This window comes from Pyrus communis, chromosome 15 (genome assembly GCF_041283825.1).
Source record: "Pyrus communis isolate YQ-2024b chromosome 15, ASM4128382v1, whole genome shotgun sequence".
NCBI lineage: Eukaryota > Viridiplantae > Streptophyta > Magnoliopsida > Rosales > Rosaceae > Pyrus > Pyrus communis.
In genome coordinates, this window is record NC_142579.1 from 3,036,874 (window position 1) to 3,060,674 (window position 23,801).

The 23,801-nt window shown below is 36.6% G+C and overlaps 3 protein-coding genes and 1 pseudogene across 9 annotated transcripts; 2 read left to right on the forward strand and 2 right to left on the reverse strand.

Moving 5' to 3' along the window:
- Nucleotides 1–2,782: 2,782 nt before the first annotated feature.
- Nucleotides 2,783–4,403, reverse strand: LOC148690369 (secreted RxLR effector protein 161-like). The gene is made up of 2 exons (XM_088686442.1): nt 4,127–4,403; nt 2,783–3,159 (listed from the first exon to the last, which is right to left on the reverse strand). The coding sequence occupies exons 1-2, from the start codon at nt 4,401–4,403 to the stop codon at nt 2,783–2,785; spliced, it is 654 nt and encodes a 217-aa protein (XP_088542568.1).
- A 4,697-nt stretch (nt 4,404–9,100) lies between these two features.
- LOC137727760 (putative 12-oxophytodienoate reductase 11) lies at nt 9,101–11,714 on the forward strand (annotated as a pseudogene). The gene is made up of 6 exons (XR_015957047.1): nt 9,101–9,146; nt 9,849–9,996; nt 10,137–10,277; nt 10,407–10,537; nt 10,696–10,872; nt 11,069–11,714. The product of XR_015957047.1 is annotated as a putative 12-oxophytodienoate reductase 11 (transcript).
- A 2,403-nt stretch (nt 11,715–14,117) lies between these two features.
- LOC137749418 (putative 12-oxophytodienoate reductase 11) lies at nt 14,118–19,390 on the forward strand. Its single transcript, XM_068489515.2, has 5 exons — nt 14,118–14,370; nt 17,469–17,609; nt 17,709–17,839; nt 18,234–18,398; nt 18,547–19,390. The coding sequence occupies exons 1-5, from the start codon at nt 14,183–14,185 to the stop codon at nt 19,140–19,142; spliced, it is 1,221 nt and encodes a 406-aa protein (XP_068345616.2). The 5' UTR covers nt 14,118–14,182; the 3' UTR covers nt 19,143–19,390.
- Nucleotides 18,282–23,801, reverse strand: LOC137730362 (threonine--tRNA ligase, chloroplastic/mitochondrial 2). 6 transcript variants are annotated; one of them, XM_088686556.1, is made up of 6 exons: nt 23,327–23,789; nt 22,776–22,922; nt 22,527–22,675; nt 21,869–22,122; nt 20,783–21,676; nt 18,282–20,605 (listed from the first exon to the last, which is right to left on the reverse strand). In XM_088686556.1, exons 1-3 carry the CDS (start codon nt 23,444–23,446, stop codon nt 22,658–22,660), a joined length of 285 nt encoding a protein of 94 aa, XP_088542682.1. In that variant the 5' UTR covers nt 23,447–23,789; the 3' UTR covers nt 18,282–20,605; nt 20,783–21,676; nt 21,869–22,122; nt 22,527–22,657. The 6 variants fall into 6 exon arrangements, with proteins under 6 accessions (XP_088542682.1, XP_068325520.2, XP_088542679.1 ...); XM_068469419.2 differs by having other exon boundaries at nt 18,282–20,905; nt 21,197–21,676; nt 23,327–23,779; XM_088686553.1 differs by having other exon boundaries at nt 23,327–23,779.

Genomic DNA, 23,801 nt, shown 5'->3' on the forward strand with positions numbered 1-23,801 from the left:
TGTGAGAACTGGTCTTAAAATTGGGTTGACCCGACCTGATAGCCTTAAACCCATATCCACAACCCTAGTTTGGTCCAACTCTTTGGGCCATGTAACCCGGCCTAATTGCCTAGGCCCAACCTTGCGCCTAAAACCCTCAGCCCAACCCAACTGAACCGACCCAAACTCAGAGCCCAATCTGCGTGTAGGTGTCTGTCTTGGTTGGCGCGTAGAGCTTACATGCCTCCATCGGAGGTACTGTGCTCCACTACCGTGGACGGTGGCGATCATGGAAGCGCCAATGACTTTTTTCGGCCAACTTTTCGGCAACCCAAATCGGCGTGTGTGGCGGCATGTGGGGGTACCCGAGGTCCCCCTTATGTTTTTCGACGTTCTGAATCCATTTATGACGTATGTTTCTCAAAATTGAATCGTTATGGTGTAGTTTTATTAATTGGACCCTTTATGTGCTTAGGTGCAATTATTTATGGCGTTTCTGTCCTTTTTTGTTTGCACGGCTTTTCGATGGCAAAGTATCTATGAGTGAACCCCTTCCGAAATGCATTTTTTTACAATTCGAAATGCATACATGAAAAACATGATTTGTTGGTTACGTTTTATGAAACGTTTATGAGTAAATTGGATTTACACTTTATGATATATTATGCTTTATTGACTTTACATTCTTTTTGGTATAAATGATTGATGACTATATACCTACTTATGAACGTGGTTTTACGATATCACGTTTTAGTTACTGAGCTTCGATTTGAGATTGATATACATATATTTTGGAAATATTATGTTCATGTTTTTATGTGCTTATTTAGTGGTTACTCATACGATATGATTACGGGTGAATGTCTTGCCTACAGGCGAATGGTCTTGCCTATGGGCGAATGGTCCTGCCTACAGGCGAATGAAATCATTAATTGGCTTTGGTCGGGTGATGTAGGGCCTATAGGTGAATGATACTGTTTACAGGCGATCGGTCATGCCTACGGGCAAATGAAATCATTAAATGGCTTTAGTCAAGTGATGTAGGGCCTATGGGCAAATGAAATTATTAATTGGCTTCGGTCGGGTGATGTAAGGCCTACAAGCGAATGATACATATATATGGCTTCGGCCGGGCGTAGGCTGGTGGCTTCGGCCGGGAGATGTAGTGACTTCGGGCGAATAAAGTTATATATATATATATGTGTATCTATATACACACACACACACACCTTTGTGCTAATACTACTTAGCACATTATATATGATATGTGTTTTATGAAAGGTTTTATGGCATGCTAGGGTTTTTTGGAAAAACCTATTACTTATTATGCTATACGAGTTGTATACTCTGAACACGTTCTACAATTGCATATTCCTTATAATTAAATTTAAAAGTTTTATTTATGTTAGTTACTCTTTCTAGTTTTCATGCATCTTAATATGGCTTCGTCACCTTCGGGTGTCATCACAATCCTATCATGTGGAGAGGGATTAGAATGGATAATCCCTCATTGTAGCTTTCATTGTCTTAACATCCATTTAGGATTGATTTTCATATATATATATATATATGTATGTCGTCCTTTATTCAAAAAAAAAAAAAAGAAAAAAGAAAAAAGAAGAGGGATTGATCTTCATATCATCAACATATGTATTGTTTTCATCTTTTCCACAAGTGTGATTTGGAACAAATGTTTTTACATATAAAGGAGAATGTTTATCAGATTGGTCATTAGAAGCTTACACTTGCCAAGGGCATGAATCTGAGCCTTAACCTTGTACCAATCATTTGCGGTTAACTTGTAAGACCTGCAATTGTTATGAAAGTGTCATTTCACAGCTTCTTTGAATTCCTTGGAACTTGGAAATGTAAGAATATGTGCATGAGTATGAGTCTGGAAAATCGGTTATTCTTCTGAAGTTTGATAGAAAGTCTTAATGAGTATGGATTATCAATCCATGTTGTTCTAGGATTCAAATAGAACAAGGAATTGGTTCACCTGTTGTAAACAATTTCAGTTTTCTGTATGGATTTTAATAGGAAAATCTATATTGGTTTTGGCTAGGATTATGTTCTATATCTGTAGTGGTCTATGCTCTCATAGATATTACGCTCTGTCTCGGATTAAGACCTATTATTAGTATGAGCATTTTGAATCTGGAAAGAGGGGAAGGTTTACTACTTGTTTTGCTATTGAGATCGACTATGGCTTCTTCTTCTGGTGCATCTGCATGTAAGAACTGTATAATTGTAGATTTTCTGGTTTAAAGTTTCAATGTGTATTTCATGTATTTTTGTACAAGAGTGAGTCTGGCTATATATGAGAAAAGAGAGGGAAAAGAGATGGGAATAATGGTTGTAGCAAGCAGCCAACAGGAAAGAAGAAGGCTTGTTATCTACTTAATCTAAACCTTACATAAAGACATTACCCCAATCAGTCTCATCCCTTAAATTAAGGGAAAGGTGATTTACATACCCTTACCCTAAAGATCACAATGAGCATTACCCTAGAGATTTACCTAGGGGTGACCTTGGTAGTAGACTCCATATGCAGCATCACAACACTCCCCCTCAAGCTGGATCGAGGAGGTTAATCGAGCCAAGCTTGCCCAGAAAACGATGGAATAGAGCAGATGCCAGAGCTTTAATAAAGAGATTTACTAGTTGATCATGGCTTCGCGTGAAGATGGTCTGGATGACTTGAGTTTGCACTTGTGCTTTAACAAAATGACAGTCCACTTCAATGTGTTTCGTTCTTTCATGGAATACAGGGTTAGTAGCAATGTGCATGGCTGCTTGATTATCACACATAAAGAGACATGAGAGTAGTACTAGTAAACCCTAACTCTGAAAGAAGCCCTTTAAGCCATATAAGTTCACATATAGTGGCTGCCATGGCTCGATATTCAACCTCTGCGCTGGAATGAGCAATGACATGTTGCTTCTTGCTCTTCCAAGTGACAATATTTCCATCAACAAATGTGCAATAGCTCGTGGTAGATTTCCTATTAAGTGCATTCCCTGCCCAATTTGCATCAGTGTAGCGACTGATGGCAGTGGAATTGTTGTTATGCATGATGATTCCTTGTCCTATCGAACCCTTAAGATAACGCAGGACTCTTTTAACCATGTTAAGATGATCAACCATAGGAGAATGCATAAATTGTCTTGCCAAGCTCACTGCATATGTGATATCAAGACGTGTGATGGTAAAATATATAAGTTTACCCACCAATCATTCATAGTAGCTCACATCATGCATGGGTTGTCCATTTGTGTTAAGCTTTAGTTTAGAGTCCACGAGAGTGATGCAATCAAGCATTTTTGCTTTATGAAGAAGATCCAATACATATTTTCGTTGATGTAGAAACAATCCCATTTGAAGAGGTTGCCATTTCGATGCCCAAAAAATACTTTAGCTTTCCCAGGTCTTTGATAGCAAAGGTTTGGTGTAGTGAGAATTTTAGTGCCTCAATTTCAGTGGCACTATCTCTTGTGATGATGAGATCATCCACATAGTTAAGCACATCCAATTTCCCACCAGTGCCAATTCTTACAAACAATGAGGAGTCAGCATTACTTCGTAGGAATCCAGCTTTCTCTAGAATTAAGTTGAGCTTGGCATACCAAGCTCTTGGGGATTGTTTCAATCCATAGATTACCTTATGTAGTTTACAACCATGTTGCCTTTAATACCATCATAACCTGGAAGAGGTTGCATGTACACTTCTTCTTGTAACTCTCCGTGACGGAAGGCATTCTTCACATCCATTTGATAAAAAGTCCACCCACAATTGATTGTAACTGAGAGTAAAACCCTCATTGAATTCATCTTGGCCACAGGTGCAAATGTTTCCTTGTAATCTACCCCAAAGGTTTGAGTGAACCTTTGAGCAACAAGCTTGGCCTTGTGCCTCTCGATAGAACCATCAGCCTTGAATTTAATCTTGTAAATCCAATGACTTCCAACAACCTTTTTTTTTCTAATGGTAGTTGAACCGAGCTCCAAGTTTTATTTTCTTCTAAAGTATGAAGCTCATTTGCCATTGATTCCATTGTGGGAGGAGAGATGCCTTTTGAAAGCTTTTAGGTTCACTGTGTTTATCAATTTGATAGAGAAATGCAACATGAGATGTTGAGAACTTACCGAGGCTGATACTTTCACTGATAGGATATCGTGAGGCATAAGTAACATAGTCCTGCAGACTAGTTAGAGGTTTTCTGGTTCGAGGAGGATTTCTTCTAAGCCCTTGAGACTCTGTAGGAGATTGTGAATGATCAGAATGAGACTCCGTGTCTCCCTCATTGGCAGGGATACGATGATCAGAGATTGAGTTAGTTTGTATTTCTTCAATATCTGGTGTCACAGCAATTGAGCTTTTTTCCAACACCGGATTGTTAATGACTGGAGGAGGTGGAAACATTTCAAACAGTTCCTCCCCTTGACCTGCAAGATTCCCTTTGTGAGTAAAATAAGGGCAATTTTCTTCAAAACTCACATCCCTTGACACAACACACTTCTTAGTGGCTGGATTGTAGCACTTGTATCCCTTTTGGGTGGCAGAATACCCCACAAACACACACTTGGTTGCCCTAGTATCTAATTTGTCACGGTTCAAGGCTTGAATGTGAACAAAGCAAACACATCCAAATACCTTGAGGTGTGTCAAATCAATTTTTCTACCTTTGAGTACTTCATAGGCAGATTTAATATAGTATGCATAAATGTGATTTGACGCTGTGGAAGCTCAGGTAAGTACCAGGTGAGTTGTAGATTGTTTATGTAAATTAATGATTATGTGAGATGTGTTGAGAGGTCATAAACTTGCACCCCGGTGTTAGTGCTCCCGCCTGTGGTTAGGGCACAATCCTTCACGTGATGTTCACCTCCCGCACTATACGCTCACCTTGGATCCAAGTTAGGTGCACAGTCATGTCGTACAGACCACTATAGGTGGTTCCGACTCGTAAGTGACTCGCGATTATTCGCACAGTCTTCACGTGATTGTAGCACTTGAGCGTATTTATTAACACCCAGTCCTATCGTACATACCACTTTAGGTGGTTCTGACTTGTGTGCAGATATATTTGTTGAGTTGTGGATTTGAGCCTTACAAGTCATGTTAGGTGACTCCGGCTGACATATCATTTGCATTGATTGATATCACCTGGCTTACATATTTTATGCTGAGATATTTGACATGGCATATATGTGGATTTTGCTAATTCGAGTATAGTTTCGATATATGTATATGTTATATTTTCTGGGAAATTATACAGGTTTTACGGCGAGGGGTTACTACCTTTGATAATTGAAATGGTTTTTAAAAAAGCTTTGTTTTTGTCCACTCACACTTTCTATTTTGCGCCCCTCTAGGTTTTAATTGTTGAAAGTTCGTATCGACGAGGATTCTTGGCAAATCTCAGGATAGGTGGTTACTTTTGAGGGTATAATTCTTATCCACTCCACTGTACTTACTTATGCTCTAACGTTACGTGTGAAGTGCATTCATTCCTGCTCACCAGCGCACTCTGATATTTAGGTACTCTTAGGTCTAAATTTATTCACATTTTTCCACATCATCACACTTTATGGCTTCGTCACCTCCCAGGTGTCGGGCAACATAGCTCAATTTGGAGTCCTAATGGACATTCCATGTCGGGGTGTGTCAAAAAATGAATGCACAAAAATTGCATCAAAATCCATTAAACTCCGTAACAAAATTAGAGAATCCATTAAAATCTATAACAAAATTCATGTAGTATTCCCTTACAATTCACATGAATAATCAGTTAAAATTCATAAACTCCATGAGAATTTATGATTCCGTTGAAATTCATTAGAATCCAAATTGAATATACCCCCTTAGACCTATTCTAACTCTTGTAGTAAAACTCAAATGTTAGATTCTAAACTTACCCTAACTTACTCCAACATTTGGGGCAAATATGAGTTTTAATCCAATACTCATTTATGAGATAAATCTAGGCTTGGATGCCCCGGGTTAGTGGGGCTAGCCCACTATATTAATGTTTTTTTTTTTTTTTTTTTAATTTTGTATTTATAAATTCATTGAATCCAACGCCTAAAATCTAATATGATCAAATCTAACGGTAAAATCTTGATTTAATACTCTGTCTTAAAATCTTAATTGAATAAATTTCAGAGAATCATTGAAAATCCTAATTGAATACTCTAAATTCATTAAAAGAATTAAAATCTCTTAAAATTCTAATTGAATACACCCCCTTATTATGCTTGAGTAGTTGAGATTTGGGCTAGTGGGTATTGTGCATTTGGAAACAGGGTTGCAGAAAATCCCGGTTTTCTTACAAGAAAAATGAAACTAGAGCTTATTTTTTGGGCAAAGTTGCAGGTTACTGGGCAGTTTTTGTGCTTGTCAACGCAAGAATCCTGAATTTTCAGAATTAAAAGCATTAACTTCGATAGGATGGTTTGATTTAACATTTGGATGTTCACATTACTTGTAGAATTGTAAAGCTTGGAATTGGTTTAGTTTGATTGGTTGGATAACCCTGATTTTGTTTGCGAGTTTGAGTTGCAACAGATAATGTGCTGCAACTTTTGGGTCAGTTTGTCTTGATGTTTGACATGAATTACTTGCTTTTGTTCAAGATTGTTTGATTGTCGAATTCCTAGACGCGCTCGTGCAGAATACACCCATTATATCTTTGAAGTTGCAACTATATCTTAGCAACTAAAGTAGCCAACTCTTAAAGAAAATAAACTAGGATAGATGTTACTGAAATTTTCTGTAAGCCCCAGACCTTGAAACCAAATATATGCATAGATGATCCCTAGAATCGACTGGCATATGATTTGATTTTGTTTCCTGATGAGTCAATTTCATATTATATATTTTATCCTATTCTTAGTATACTTTGGTTAATATTTTGGAAGAATTTTGGTACTTTGAATTGTATTTCTAATATAGGACATTCGACTTCCTCTGGTGAAAGACATGGTAAAATGGACGAATTTTTGAGTAATTTCAGTTGGAGGACGATCGTGAGTCACTTGGCTTGATCGTATCAAAATATCAGATTTTTCTACCAAGCGATGATTTTCTGGCAATAAAATAAATGAGCAATGCGTAATGCTGGAATATTGACGTTTTGGGCTTGAATTACGTTTTTGGAGCCCAAGATGACCTCGGATGGGTTCGTGGCCTTTTGGAGATGTGTTCAGAACATCCTGATCTTCAAAATAAGTTATTATGGGCTGGATTTAGAGGAGATTTGAGGTTAAAACGTGACTGGACAATTTTTGTGCAATTTATCCTAACTTAATTAGGACCTTAAGTTTTATTATATTTTATTATTAGTTAGCTTCCTAGTGGAAATAAGAGACTTGGTTCCTAGGGTTTGTGCGGCTGGCTTTGAGGGAAATATTTAAGGTTTTAGTCAGCCCTAGTTTGGGACTACGGTTGCTTTTATGAAACTTTGGAGACAGAGAGTGATTGCTAGGGTTCTTGGAGAATTTTTACTTTAAGGTGTTTTCATTCCCTTTATTCTTAATAATATTTTCTATGATTTCAATTATGAATATGCGTAACTAATTCCTTTTGTTAGGGTGAAGCCTTAAGCTTTAGCATGAATATGTGATTTTTATTTAATTGTTTATGATTGATTGCATGCATGCTTTGAATTATTGATCACCGTGATTAAAACTATCTAATTGTCTTAATGCCTGATCATCGTTAGGATCTTTAGAAAAGTAATTTGATGCAGTTTTAATTGGAAGGTTCCCTGAAATTGACGCTGGCTTCTTGTGATTAATAATTGTAATTTCACTTAAGATGAACACCACGTCTTAAGGGTTGCATGGTTTTTCAAAGGGTTTTCATAAAGCATAATGAGTCTCTTATGTTCAGATTTGATCCGAACGTCCGGACGGATTGCATGTTGGATATACGTTCTATTTTGGAGGTTCCAAATAGAATATAAATTAGGAAAACCTAACCTTCAAAGTGGCATGTGTAGATGATAAGTAATTGGTAAAAGTACAAAGGATGGCTAGGTGATGGTGAAACCTTAGTGCTTTTATAAATTGGTATTTAAAACTCTTTTCTTTTGTCATATTAGTTTTTAATTAAAATTCGTTTTTAATATTACCCAATTTCATAATCTCTTTTCTCAATTATTAACTCTAATTAGTATTTAATTAGGATTTTTTTCTACATAAATTATCCAAATAGTCTTTGAGGAGTACAACCTTGCATGAGTGATGTGTATTTAAACTAACCTAAACAATAGATTAATTTAAACTAAATTAAACTCGCAGGCGCACGAATCAATTGTAGTAATATATGCAAATACGAGGTCGATCCCACAGAGATTGCTTTAATACCAATTTAATCGATTAATCACGCTAGACTTAATTAAACAAACAAATGATATATTGAATTGAATAATTGAGTAAGACTAAAATTAACAAGAAATAGAAAAGACAATTAATTAAAATAAATACACGACACAAGAAGAAATTGAGAAACCATGGAAGTCTAAGGTTATGAATTCACCAATAACAATCCTATTTACTTTTCCTAGAGCCAATTACTATCCAATTACCATGCCAATGTTAAAGGTTGCTCTTTCTAAGATATGAATTAATCCATGGTCAGACATCAACTCTTGTATCTCTACATGATAATTATATCCTATTGGTTAGGCATACAATTATAAAAACCCATTAAGCGTAGAAGAATCATGTCAACCAAGTAGGACTAGCTTTATATTGGTCATCCTCGCTAGTTTGTCTACTCTTCTTAATCTTAGTTTCAATCTAATTGATATTGGTCATCCTCACTAGTTTGTCTACTCTTCCTAATCTTAGTTCCAATAAACCTAATTGATATTGGTCATCCTCATAGATTTATCTAAATCTCTAGATGCAAAATTCCTAAAGGTGATCAATCATTAGAAACTCGAACCTAGAATAAAATACCCGCAAAGATTAAGAATATAAAATGGCTTATAATCGGATAATAATCAACAAAGTACTTCGCAAATATTCATGTCATGGTTTCATCATAAACCTTAGAAAATAACTTAGTTACACATAGAAATCAAAATAAAAGAAAGATAGAACCCGGAGTCCATGGCAAAGCACGTCCCTAAGCTCTTCTTCACAATTTGCAGAGATGGTGAATGGTAGTATGGTGTGGTGGTGAATGGATGGATGGTTGGATGAGAGAGCTTAGGGACCTTATTGATACTAGAAAAACCCTAAAAGGTCAGGGAGAATTTCTCCTAAAATAAATCAAACTCCTAAACAATTAATGACACAAACTAGGAAAGAATCCTTCTTGACTTGGGAAACACGTCATCTGCCTTGCACGCAAGTTTTGGGGTCGATTTATCTTCTGAAAAAAATCTGTAAAAATATGAGAAACGTAGATTTATCTCTTATATTTCCAGGTATATCTCACACGCCACTAGAAAAAATCGGGAAAGCCTTCAAATCTTCATTCTCCTACAGCTGCGCAATTCTGACGGGAAAACAACTTATGAGGGATATATTTGTAAAACTGGAATGAATGGCTTCATGGAAAATTATGAAATTTGGACACAATGATCTTCAGCCTCTTAGCTTCCTTCTCCAATTGGCCTTGTATCAAAACTCCTCCGGAAAGTCGAATTATCACCAAAAACGTCCTAAGTGCACAGAATGGCTGAAACTGAGAAATGGAAAGTAATAAGGCTCTTTTAAGACCAATTCCTTAACAAAACTTAGGGATAATTAATATGAAAATATGATAAATAATGCACCTATCAATGAGCATCTATATTACAACATCCTTGTATTCTTGCAAGTATTTCATGTGTTTTTATCCCTACTTTTATAGATGGTAAAAATCCTATCATTTCCCAAGACCTAAATGGTACATCATGGTTTGTGAACTCTGAAGCACTCATCACTCCTGAGTTAGTACTTGATCCTGACCGGAAATTACTTGATGCATCTTTGGTATTCGATGCAATTGGCTACGAAAAGTATATCTCCTTTCTGGATTTTTGGTCGTATTACTTGAATCTTGTTCTGTTTAGCAAGATCTGATGGTCTCATACATGTCATAGGCCATGTAGAAGATGCATTGTATTCTGACGATATACTTCTTCCTTGCCTTCTGCAGAGTTGTATTAGCACCATTGACTGGACAAAGATCATACGGAAATGTTCCTCAGCCGCATGCCATCTTATATTACTCACAGAGAACATCTAACGGGGGTCTTCTCATAGCTGAAGCCACCGTAGTTTCTGACACAGCTCAAGGGTAACTTCACAAACATTAGCTTTTTTTCAAGTTTCTTTATGTCAAATTTTAGATGGAAAACGTACATTTAGATGTGTACTTTCTTCATTTCAAAGTTTGATAACATTTTTGTTTTTTTAATATGCGAAGGGACCCAGATACTCCCGGTATATGGACAAAGGAGCAAGTTGAAGCATCGAAACAGATGGTTGATGCTGTTCATGCTAAAGGTGGCATCTTCTTCTGTCAGATTTGGCATGGTGGGAGGATTTCAAATACCGGTGCGTTTCTAACATACGCTTTTATGACTTCACTTTGTGTCATTGAAAGCGTTTGGATCATAAGTGAAAAGTTAGGCCATTGAAGCAGCAGAAAGCCGCCTTGATATTCCTGTAATAGAAATATTTCGGATTGTTATTCTACCAATATTTTCGTAGAGGGTTTCAGCCAAATGGGAAAGCTCCAATCTCTTCTACTGACAAGCCACTAACCCCCCAAATACGATCTAATGGCATTGATGTTGCTGAGTTTTCTCCTCCAAGGCGATTAAGGACAGATGAAGTCCCACAGATGGTCAATGATTTCAGACTTGCTGCAAGGAACGCTATAGAAGCTGGTAATTTGTCTTTACTTAAGTACGAAATAAAATTAGCGAGAACTCAAAATTATTTTCAACAGAAGCAAACAAACCATCTCTAAGCTTACAAATGTAGTTAAAGGCGTTAATTGCAGTTTAACTAGATGTGTGACAATAGTTCATGCTAGATTACAAATAATATTTGGTGCACTGAAATGGTTTGTCTGATATACAGGCTTTGATGGAGTAGAAATTCATGGGGCCCATGGACACCTTATTGATCAGTTTCTAAAAGATCAAGTGAATGATCAAACAGACCAATATGAGGGATCACTGGAGAATCGTTGTCGATTTGCTCTGGAAGTCGTTGAAGCTGTTGTTAATGAGATAGGAGCGGATAAAGTTGGAATTAGATTATCTCCATTTGCCAGCTATATGGAATCAGGGGATTCAGATCCGAAAGCGTTGGGCCTTTATCTGGCCAATTCGTTGAACAAATATGGGATCCTGTACTGCCATATGGTTGAGCCTAGGATGACGACAGCTGGAGAAAAATGTGATAGCCCCCAGAGTCTTGTACCATGAGAAAGGCTTTTAATGGTACCTTCATTGCTGCTGGTGGTTATGACAGGGAAGATGGGAACAATGCTGTGGCTGAGGGCCGCGCATATCTTATTGCTTATGGTCATTGGTTCTTGGCTAACCCAGACTTGCCTAAGAGGTTTGAGCTCAATGCTCCTCTGAACAAGTACAACAGAAACACATTCTATGTGCGTAATGGAAGCTTGTACACTCTTATATTTCTGAAACCACGCATAGGTTTCGTGCAGCATATGGAAGCTTGTACATTCTTGTACACTCTTATATCAATGGAAGCTTGACACCACGCATAGGTTTCGTGCAGCATATGGAAGCTTGTACACTCTTATATTTCTGAAATCCCCGCATTAGTCTGCGTACATGTTTTCGTGTTGCTTTCCTTGCACGGTTTGGATAACTAGAGAAAATAACGAATCGAGGGGCAGAAGTTGGCTGACAAGATTGTAAAATTCTCATTTGTTAGTAAGTTTCTGCATTGTTCGATCTGTATCAAGTTCAAGTGTAGTGTTGTAGCTTGTGGTTACCTTGACATGCTAACTGATTGCATGCCATACCAATGAGTTTGATAAAGATAGTTTGTGATGATCTTATATTATGATTATTGGAAATTAACAGTATAGTTAACCTTTAGACGTTTGACCGTACATCTGTTCAACTGGCTTTTGGATATATCTTTGATTCGTCTTCCCCATTTGCGAATGACGTGTCTTAAGTATATAAACTCAATGATCAGCAACGTTTAATTTCTTAATTTCATTTGAAGGCCATTCGTGCAAAAAATTATTTGAATTAGAAATTGTTTAATCCATTCAAACATATTAAATAAATGAACGGTTCATCATGAATATGATACTTGATACCTACATCTTTGATTTGTTCTATGCATTTGAATAACTAAATGATCTCCAATTCTTTTGTAAGGGTACGATAATTAATAATTTGAACAGTTTTGATTATGAACTTTGTACGATAAATGTACATTATTTGCATGGAGGAAATAAGTTCATCCTTTCAAGAAATGAATGCAAGTATTATCTATATAATAAAAGTGGTAAGTTATGATAATTCTACGTTTGGGATTCAAGGATGATATAAATCTCTATTCATGACCGTCTCTTGTTAATGCTAGAATGTTATGTTGGGCTCCAATTAACTCCTGGTAAAAATGTCATTGTAGCAGTATCAGGCAAATTTTTCTCTTCCTTTTTTTCTTTCATGATTCTACTTGATGTGCACAAGGACTTTATTGTTTGTTGAATACAACGTTATTCTTACTTTAAATTACAATAAGATAAGGTAAATGATTTGAACCACCAGAAGAATACACTACTTACAAATATGATTTTTTTTTTTTTTTTTTGGATAGAATATTCCACGCAACCTATTTTGGTCAAAAAGGGGTGTCGGCATAAAATTATATTATGTATGACAGTTTAAATTTGTCCAATTGAAAATGACATGGATCAAAATTGAAACCTATCAAACTAAAAAAAAAACGTAATTCATCCTTACAATGAATCTATATGCCCAAAAAATTATGATTATAGAAAAGCAGTGATCCGAAAGAGAAACTTCCATGTAACAGATCTGAATAAATCTTAACTTTATTTCTCGAGAAAGTTTTACACGATAGAGGGTATGCCCATTGTGTTAAAAGCACTCATTAGGGAACCTGCATAACATATTTTTATTTTTTTGCAAAAAGGTAGCAACCTTGTCATTTTCCAATTTAAACGTGCAATGCTACTTGATTGGAGCCTTTTATTTCTAGACTATTTAATTTGTCACAAATTCATTGATTAATTATGGTCCTCATTTTGAAGATTTATGGGCATCAAATGCATATTAGTCATAAGATTATATTAGTTTGTATCCAAAAGCTTAAATATTTGACAACTTGATAAAAAAAAAAAAAAAAAAAAGGGTTTTCTGATGGTTCATGAATTTTAAGTTGGTTTTTTTTTATTAAGTTGTCAAATATTTCAAGCGATCTAAACTAATATAATTTTGTAACTAATATGCATTTAGTCTCACATATTCTCAAAATTATGACCTTAGGGCATCTCTAACCGAAAGGACTTAATAGTATCGGGCCATACTTATATATTGTCACTGAAATGGCTAAACATAACCCTCTCAACAATTATTTAGTTTTAAGTTTATATATTAAATTTATTGGTTAATTTAATTAAATTTTCCTTGGATGTTTTCAAACATAGCTGTTGAATTTGACTTAAATAGTGCAATAGAGGAGCTGAGCCCCAAAATATGGCTAAGAGGGGGACTACATTTGTTCATCCTAATGCTCCTTTAGCCAAATGATGACTTGATGAGCTCCATAGAATTGTCACCTAGCTATCCATTGAAAATTGATGGGCTATGTTTAGCTCATTCGGTTGAAGATAATTATGAATATAATATGATATTGTTAACTTAAAACTAATTTTTTTTTGTAAAGTTATAATTGTGGACGGGACTATATTTTAACCCTTCTAGTTGGAATGGGCCCCAAGGACCTAAACAATATACTATTCAAACCATGGCCTAATCAAGCAGGATGAAAAAGCTAAATCGAAATGAACATGCGGCTAGCATTACACCCGCATACGTCCGCCGCCGCCACCACCACCACAGCTTTCAGCCTTCCATTCCATACAAGGGAGGGGAGATGTGGGACCCAGCCACCAACTTTTGTGGAGGAAAGCTGCAGGGCGGACTTTTAAGCTCCTAACGAACGTATAAAGACCCAATGGGGTCCTGTATTCATTCATTCATTCCTTCCTTCCTTCGTTCATCCCAGAATCCAGTATACAAGGCCAAGTGCAAGATCAGGTGGCGGACGACCGACTCGAATTCTGAGATGTCTTCTGCTGCTCAACCTCCCACGATTCCTCTCCTCACTCCCTACAAATTGGGAAACTTCAATCTTTCTCATAGGTACTTAAAACTTTCAAACATTGTTCCTATTTGTTTACTTTTTTAAATTTCTCTGTCGTGTAATTGTTTAATGGGGCTTTTAGATCCAGGTCCAAAAATGTAGAGTGTTTGTAGGAGTGAGTCTAGTTATCTAATTATATGTTTTTATTTCTTTTATACTCATTTTATATTTTCTAAAAATATTAAAAATCAATTAAAATCTTCTAATATTATGCATTTTCCAACTCCAAAAGAATATATTTAATATCGTATAACAAAAATACTAATATACTAACATAAATTTATCTACAAAACATTCTACCCTAACTCAAGTAACAAATATATGAATGTATATAATACCTATACGTGAGATATGAAACCTAATTAAAATGTAGAAAAAACATAACATACCTACAAGTAAGACACATTAATCTGTGATAGGTTGATTATAAAAAAAGAATCTATCATATAGGTAGATAAATATAATTAACCTGTGATATAGGTTGATTATAAAAATTAAAAATAAAATCTATAAATGGGGTTTAAAGTAGGAGGAAGAACGAGAAATAACAAAAAGATAAATAAAAAGAAATAAGCAAAGAGATAATTGGGAAGAAATTTGATTTTTATAATAAATCTTATCATTGAACAGATAACTATTGGCTCAAAAAATTGGACTCATATCAAGTTTCCCCTTGTTGTTTAATTTATTTGATTTGAGCGTTATTTTAATATCAAGATTCTAAAAAACGCTAGGCGCTAGTCGGACGGCGGGCTGATGCCTAGCGTCTAGGCGGCTAGGCGGAATTTAGGCGGGCGCCTAGGTGGATTTATACTTTTTAAATAAATTTATAATATAATATATAAATAAGTCCATTTTTACACACACAAAAATCATACTTGTTGAAAAAAATAAAATACAAAACATACAAAATAAATATTTGTTATAAAATATAAGTATTGTAGAGTTTTTTTAAGACCATAATTATTATTAGTTCTTATTTTGTTTAATGTCTAAAATTGGGCCTGCTACAAATCTTGAAACAAAGTCCATAAACTTTTAATTAATAAAAAACCTACTAACCCTAGAGAACATAGCCGCACCCACCCCCACCTTTCTCTCTATCTCATCTGCACAGACTGCCCATTTCTTTCACTCTCCGCAGCGCTATCTTTCTCCCCCAGTCCCTCTTCGCAGCAAATCGTCTCTCTTTCCTTCCCTCTCTCTCTTTCACTCCCTCCTTGTCGGATTTTGTAGGAGATATGAGGTCTGGGTGCGACTGAAGGTGGAAGGCAATGAGAAAACGGCGACTGCAAGCTAGAAATATGGTAACACAGTGACAAGACCGCCTAGCACCACCGCCTAGACACCGCCTAGGCCGCCTAGGAGCGTCCAGGTGGGCGCCTAACACATCCCCGCTTTTCTTTGCCGATTGGCACCTAATCGGAGCGGCACCTCCCCGCCCAGCACTTAGGCCACCTAGGCCGATTTTTAGAACATTGTTTAATATAATGTTGTAAAAATCATTGTTCTAAAAATTCCCACCAAGCGCCATCTAGGCCCCGCCTAGGCGCTTGGCGGCTGGTCACCGTCCCGATTAATGTCTAGACGTTTGAAAATTAAGAAAGGGTGCCTAGATCTGCTGAGGCACCCGCCTAGCTCGCCCAGACCCGCCTAAGTACTAACTAGGTTGCGACTCACTGAGACAGAAAATAGATAGCTTGCATTTTGCATTTTATTTTTTTTCAATAAATTGTAAAGACTTGTTGAATACTTAAATGAACACACATTATATGTTTGTTCCCTGTGTTTTCATTATGTCCAATACTTCATAATATATATGTCATTCTATTTTGTAATTTATAATGAAATTATATATATTTTAAGTATAAACAGACACTTATTTACACAAAATATAATATATTTACTTAAATCCGCCTAGTCTTGCTAGGGTCCCGCCCTCGCCTAGCAGCCTAGGCGTTAGGCCCCAGCTCAACGCCGACTAGTGCTTAACGTCTTTTAGAACCTTAACTATGAAAGGAGATCCGAACTTGGATTCAGAGAGTAGCTAGGTCTGCAGATGGCTATTGGCTAACAAGAAAAATAGAAGATGAAATTACAGCTTGTCTATATTCAAGTTTAGCGTACTGTGTAGTTTATTCATGTGTGCGTGTCAAATATAGCTATACAAAAAAGGGAAGAGATCTAGTCCCATCAAAGGCCCAGGATCAAGTAATTCGGACCGTTGAAATTTGATCTAACAATTACAAACAGGAAGCCCCTCTAAAAGTTATAATAATTGTAGCTGTTTGATCAAATTTTAATAGCCTGGATCACTTGATCCTGGGCCTTTGATGGGAGAGATCTGGATCGGATCTCTTCCCGAAGAATGATTTGGGGAAAGAGACAAGGAGTGTTTGTAACTGTATCTTTGTCTATAAAATAGTACAGATGTTGGGAAGGAGACAAGAAGTTTCCTTGTAACTCTATCTTTGTCTAAAATAGTACAGATGTTACAAATTAAATCAAAACAATAGCACACTTGAGTTATTTCATTGATTAATTGTTGAAAATAGATGCAACTGATTGTTAAAAGTATGTGTCCTTTCGGCCATGGTCACTTCGTAAGACATTGCTTTGCTTAGGTTGTGTTTGGTAACGATTTCGTATTTGGATTTTAGTTTTTAATTTTAAGTGAAAGATAGAGAAATGCATGATGGAAGAGGAGGAGGAGGAGGAGGAAGGGGAAGGGATGGATGAGGGACAAAACGTGCATGGAATGATTCCGAAAATGAAGAACATAAAGCAAATTCAGATAGTCTACAATTCGAGTTTTTATTTCACACATTTTCGTACCAAATTCCATCTTCCTCCCTCGTTCTCCTTTTTAACTAAAACAAGAAAACTAAAAGCGAATTTGTTATCAAAGGAGCCTTAGCAAACTAATGCTTCCTACAAAATCTGAAGGTTGTATTTATGGTTTATTATATGTTTTTCCTCTTTAGAATTGTATTTTCACCGTTGATGACTAGATACAGATCATTCGATAATGTTCCTCAGCCACATTCCGTCTTGTTCACTCCGTATTTTTAATTTACAATTTCTTTTTCCTTTCCAGAATTGTTTTAGCACCATTGACCAGACGGAGATCATACAACAATGTTCCTCAACCACATGCTATCTTATATTACTCTCAGAGAACGTCGAACGGGGGTCTTCTCATAGCTGAAGCCACTGGAGTTTCAGACACAGCTCAAGGGTAATTTCAACAACAGTAGATTCATAGACTAACAAACATTTGAGGGTGCTTCTTTCGTTTCAAAGTTTGATGAAATTTTCGTTTCTTTAATATACGAAGGTACCCGCACACACCTGGTATATGGACAAAGGAGCAAGTTGAAGCCTGGAAACCCATTGTTGATGCTGTTCATGCTAAAGGTGGCGTCTTCTTCTGTCAGATTTGGCATGTTGGAAGGGTTTCTAATAGCGGTGCGTTTCTGATTTACACCTTTATGACCTCACTTTTACCATAGAATGCTTTGTTAACATGAGTGAATAATTAGACAGTTAAGAAGTTTGATGTATAACATTATGGTGTATGCACCAGAACGAGAGAGTGATTATAATTGACAATGTTGTTGCTCAAACGACGATAAAACTTGGACTTGTTTAAGTTCCGAGTTGGTGTTTTTAACATAACCCATAAGAAGACGCTACTTTTATGAGCTTGCTGTTTCGGAAGCATTGTTATTATTATTATTATTGGATGAGAAGAAGTTTGATGTTAACTTAACTCAGAATTCCGAATTAAAAGAGTGCTGCTGTGGATGTTAGTTACTGTTGTTAGACTTCAGGTTGTAATTCTTTTTCTCCTTGCTTACAGGTTATCAACCAAATGGGCAAGCTCCAATATCTTCTACTGACAAGCCGATACGATTAAATGGCACTGATGCTTCTGAATTCACGCCTCCAAGACGTTTAAGGACAGATGAAATTCCACAAATTGTCAATGATTTTAGACTTGCTGCAAGGAATGCTATTGAAGCTGGTAATTTGTCTTTATATTACATATGAAACATAATTTACAACAGCTCAATTTGCTTCAAATCTTATGCAAAATAAATTGTGTTTGATCAGGGACAATGCTTAAGGTTCTAATACCGTCAGTATGTTGAAATTGTTAATCTGCTATATAGGCTTCGATGGAGTTGAAATTCATGGAGCGCATGGCTACCTTCTTGATCAGTTTCTGAAAGATCATGTGAATGATCGAACAGACCAATATGGTGGATCTCTAGAGAATCGTTGCCGCCTTCCTCTGGAAGTTGTTGAAGCTGTCGTTAACGAAATAGGAGCAGATAAAGTTGGAATTAGATTATGTCCATTTGCTGACTATATGGACTCAGGGGATTCAAATCCAAAAGAATTAGGCCTCTATATGGCCAATGCCTTGAACAAATATGGAATCATGTACTGCCACCTCATGGTCGAGCCAAGGATGAATACAGTTGGAGAAATAGCTGAAACCCGCCAGAGTCTTCTTCCCATGAGAAAGGCTTTCCATGGTAACTTCATTGCTGGTGGTGGTTATGACAGGGAAGATGGAAACAATGCTGTGGCCGAGGGCTGTGCAGATCTTCTTGCTTATGGCCGTATTTTCTTGGCGAATCCGGATTTGCCAAAGAGATTTGAACTTAATGCTCCTCTAAACAAGTACAACAGAGAGACATTCTACACACCTGATCCCGTCATTGGTTACACTGATTATCCATTTCTTGAAGCCAACACTTAAGTTTACCGCAAAGATGGAAGCTTGAACACTAGGGCTCCTTTGATTCATCCGATTGAGTCTGTACTATCTTTGGATTGTTTTCAACTATATTGTATTGTACTGTTGTATCTTAGAGGCCGGAAAAGTTGTACTCTCTGTTCGGTGTTGTACCATATAATGGCCGGAATGAATAAGTAACATTTGTGAAAGAGGAAACTCAATTCTTATCCCTATATATGTCATTCAATTGAGGCGTTTATTGAGGATCAACTCGTTTCCCTTAGATGTTCTCACTGCATGGCTTTTTTTTATTCTCTGAGCGAAGGCTGTTTTAGAATCTCTTTGTAATATATGGCCTCGTTTCGTCTCTAGGTTTAGATTGGAACTAGAAAATAAGCCTGCACGTTGAGGCAGGAACAACTGTTTCATGCGTAATTACATGAATAAGACACATTTAACCTGAATAAATTTAACACAATCATGAATGAATAGAGCAACACATGAGTGAATGAGATCGATAAGATAAGCAAAACTTATGTAATCATGTTAACTACAAACTGAGAAATGACTTTCTTTCCTGCATAAAAATTTACTAAAGAAACAGAACTCACGTAATCATGTTAACTACAAACTGCACTACAAAAAAATTTGAAGTGTTTCCAAATATGTTGAAATCTAAAAGGAAAAAGATGATAATTCTTCTGACTGCATAAGATTATACAATAAACATAAAATGGTGTGATCTCATAAAACTCAGTATTTAGGAGAAAGGAAGATATAAACATACACAATCCACTTTCAGACTTGCCAAATAGATCTCATAAAACTCAGTATTTAGGAGAAAGGAAGCTAATCTTGCCAAATAGATCTCATAAAACTCAGTATTTCTAATCTGTTTTCAGACTTGCCAAATGTAATCTCATAAAACTCAGTATTTAGGAGAAAGGAAGATAATCTTGAAACACAAACTTAACCATCAAATTCGGTTTATAATCTTGAAACATAAACTTAACCATCAATTTCAGTTCTTAAAACCGAAAGAAAAGATTATGGTTTCTTGGTTGCTTACCCAAATCCACCAATTGAATCAAATTTCTGCAGAACACTTTAGATGAAGTTGTGAGAATGGGTGGTGATGAAATTGAAGAAGCAGCCAAATTCCAAACAAATAAACAGAAATTAACACTCATAAAAGTGTTTCAGAATCCACAAATTTAAACGAAAAACTATATAAAATCATGAAAAATTTAATAAAACCCAATTACATGAATCACTCTTCCCGAAAACAGGACATTTAATGCAGAAAGCTCAAACTATAATAATTGATGAACCAAATATTTTCAATTGAATTTATCCTTTCAATTGGTAGGTATTTTTGTTCATCCTCGTATCTTTCAATTGCCACCCAAAACTAACATCTCAGAGAGCCTTGCACTTCTTATCTTTAAAAGCATGAATGGTGAACTAAATAAAAGAATAAGAATCTGCAATGAACGAAATAAAAATAGACTTTACAAACATTATTCGCACAAAAATTAAAACTGTATTGAGAAACTCACCATCCCATTTCTAATGAATGATGTATGACGATAAAACCAATTGGTGGGTGCATTGAAATATATTGACAGGCCCATTAAAGGCACGAACATCGTCAAGTATACCTTGAGGCGGAATTGGAACGATCATTATCAAGTCTTCATCTCTGACACTAAGAGCACTCAGCACCTCAGAATTCCTCATCTACCATCATATAGCAGCTGCTGCCGCTGAAGCAGTACCCATGTCTGTTCATACGCATCGAAAAACATACCACGCATTTGCTATACATTTCTCTATTAAGTAATCAGCTAACTGAATTTAAAATTAGCTTCCAAACCAAAAAAGTTCTAAACTTTTAATTTTGCAATCACATTTAGTTCTTCATCTCTTACTCTAAATCCCAATTACAGAAATATCTAAACTTTACTTCAATTTAATATTGTTTTCCCCAAAAACAGCACAATCCCACAAAAATAAAGTAAAAAAAAAAAAAAAAAACACTAACAATATACCATGAATTAAATTAAAATTCTCACCTCCACCTCCAGCTGAGCTGTTGCATTCTCAACCTGTCGCAAAAAAATAAATAACTAAAGAATCAAATCAAATTCAAGTAAAAATAAAAAAGAGAACTTGAATATAGCAACCCTACTCCCCCTCCTTCTCCCTTCCCCTCTGCAATTCACGCGTGCACCCCCTCCTTCCGTAACCCTCCCTGCGAAACCCCTAAACCCCACGCGTAGGCACTACATCTTGTGGCTGAACCATGGCCTCGGTCAAATCGAAACCAACCAGAGCCCACACCCCATAACCCTACCACCCTCCCCAGTATCCCACCCCTGTGATCTTCACCTTATTCAATCTGTCCCAGTGATTGGATCTCCGAAATATTCTATTCATGAAGTACTTGATAAAGAAACCCACTTTAGTTGGATCAGTGATCCCAGCAACTATTAAATTTTTTTAGTTGCCAGTGGCAGCATGCATCCATAGTTGGGGTTGTCACTTGAAAGCACCTGAGAAATGAGACTTTAATTAATACGATGAAAATGATAACTGGGGGAGTTCAAACCCCCACCAGCATCATTCTGTGAAAATTCAACAATGAAAATGTTCAATGCAAGAATCCTCATAATTACAAATAATGGGATTGCTAACTGATAAATCTGCGTAAACAGCAGAAAGAGATTCAGGGCAATTCTGAGTACCTGTATAGAAAACAGGTCAAGAACTTGACCAAGGCGCCTGTGATCTCGACGTTTAGCTTCCTCTTTGAAATGAAGATATGCCTTCAATTGATCTTCACTCTCCCATGCAGTGCCATAGATCCTGTGCAGCATCGGTTTCTTTTCATCTCCTCTCCAGCAGGCACCAGCAATAGACTCAAGTTCGACAGCTTTTCTGTTAATATTTCCAGTTTTTTCAACATGGGGCCCCGCACTTACGTCCCACCATTCATCACCTATGAAGAATTCGGCATACTATGAGGAATTATGACATAAAGACAGTCTAATATGACAGGATGCTAGTTCAAAACACAATCAAATCCCAGTACAAGCATGCATATGTATAAACACAAGTATAATTTGGTAAGCTTGACCAAAAGGTTCCTCCCACCTCCAAATTAGTCTCCTTTTCAATCTGCATATCAATAACTCATTTTTAAGGAGCACCAACAACATTGTTTTCCCTGAGCACACCCCCGCCCTCTCTTTTTTATTCCTTTAAATTTCCATCTTAAGACTCAACGCAAACACTCTACATTTCACTTGTGTAGCTAATAAAAATATCATTTACGCACAGTTCCTGCACATTAAATCATCACCTTCCATACTATATTGAGCCTGAAAATAGTGAAACCCTTACCAATATGATATATGGTAATGGGATCTTCTTTAATACTATCCAAAATTTCCAATTTGTATGGTTCGTTGAGAGTGGTTATTCTTTTTGTGAGCTTCATCTCTTGAAACTTCTTCTCTTAAGAGTGGTAAGTTTCAACCAATGATGCTATCCTACAAACCACAAAAGAAATGTTCATGAATACTTTTCAATAGTTTCATGGTTCCAAAACTTTGATACAAACATGATAACTTATACAGAAATTCCACTTACCATCTCCTTCTTGATTCTCTTCAACTCTTTGTCCGTCAAAGGCTCCATATCAAAATCATAATAGAACCCATTTTCTATCCGCGGACCAATTGTCACTCTTGCATCCGGGAAGAGCTTTTGAACAGCCATGGCCATCACCTGTGCACACTGCAGTCAAACACATATACATGATTCATCACCATAACAGCGGAAAAGGTGCCATTAATACCAAACTACAAGGCAATTCAGAAAAAAATGAACATAGCTCGACCTCAACACTTTATCAAAATACAGAAACCCATTTGTCCATGTCCTATTCGATCAACATTCAAATTACCGAAAAGTTATGTTCTTATTTTCTTCATCCTCACTTCCTCATGCTTCACAACAGAATCAGGTGACAATTAATAACATAGAATTGAAAATAGTTGATTAAAAGCATCAAACTTTCAAAAAGGGGAAGCTCCTAAGAATCTAAAAATTCAAAAAATTCAACAGGAAAGCACTCCTACTTCAATTTAACATAACACAATCATAAATCCAATCCAAAGCAATGAAATTTCAATAAATACCATGTGTCGAATTCTGATGAGGCTTTCGGGGGACTCGTTGGTTGGAAGCACGACTTTCTCCTCCATCTGGGCATCCTTCAATTTGTCGTCTTGGTTCGAGACCTGAGCCTCCGTGGCCATCGCCGAAGAGGTGAAGACTCCATTTCTACCGCCGTAGAAGGACAGAGCCCTGAACTCGGAGCTCAGTGTTTAACTGGGGAAGCAAAGAAGAGGTCTTGAGGAGAGGGATTGAGAGGAAGGAAGAAGAAGTGGCCATTGCCATTCTCTGAAGGATTAACACCTGGGTTTTGTTTGGATTTCAGAATTATGATTGGGTCCGTGTGTAACGGTGGAGGGTGAGTGAGAGTGGCGTTCGTGACTTCGTTTGTGGTGGAGGTTTGGCTTTCGATTTTTGTCCCTCAGACGCCTTAGAGGGTGTGTAATCAATTAAGGATTTGGCGGGATTTTAAAGAATTTTAAAAGATTTTAGAATTCA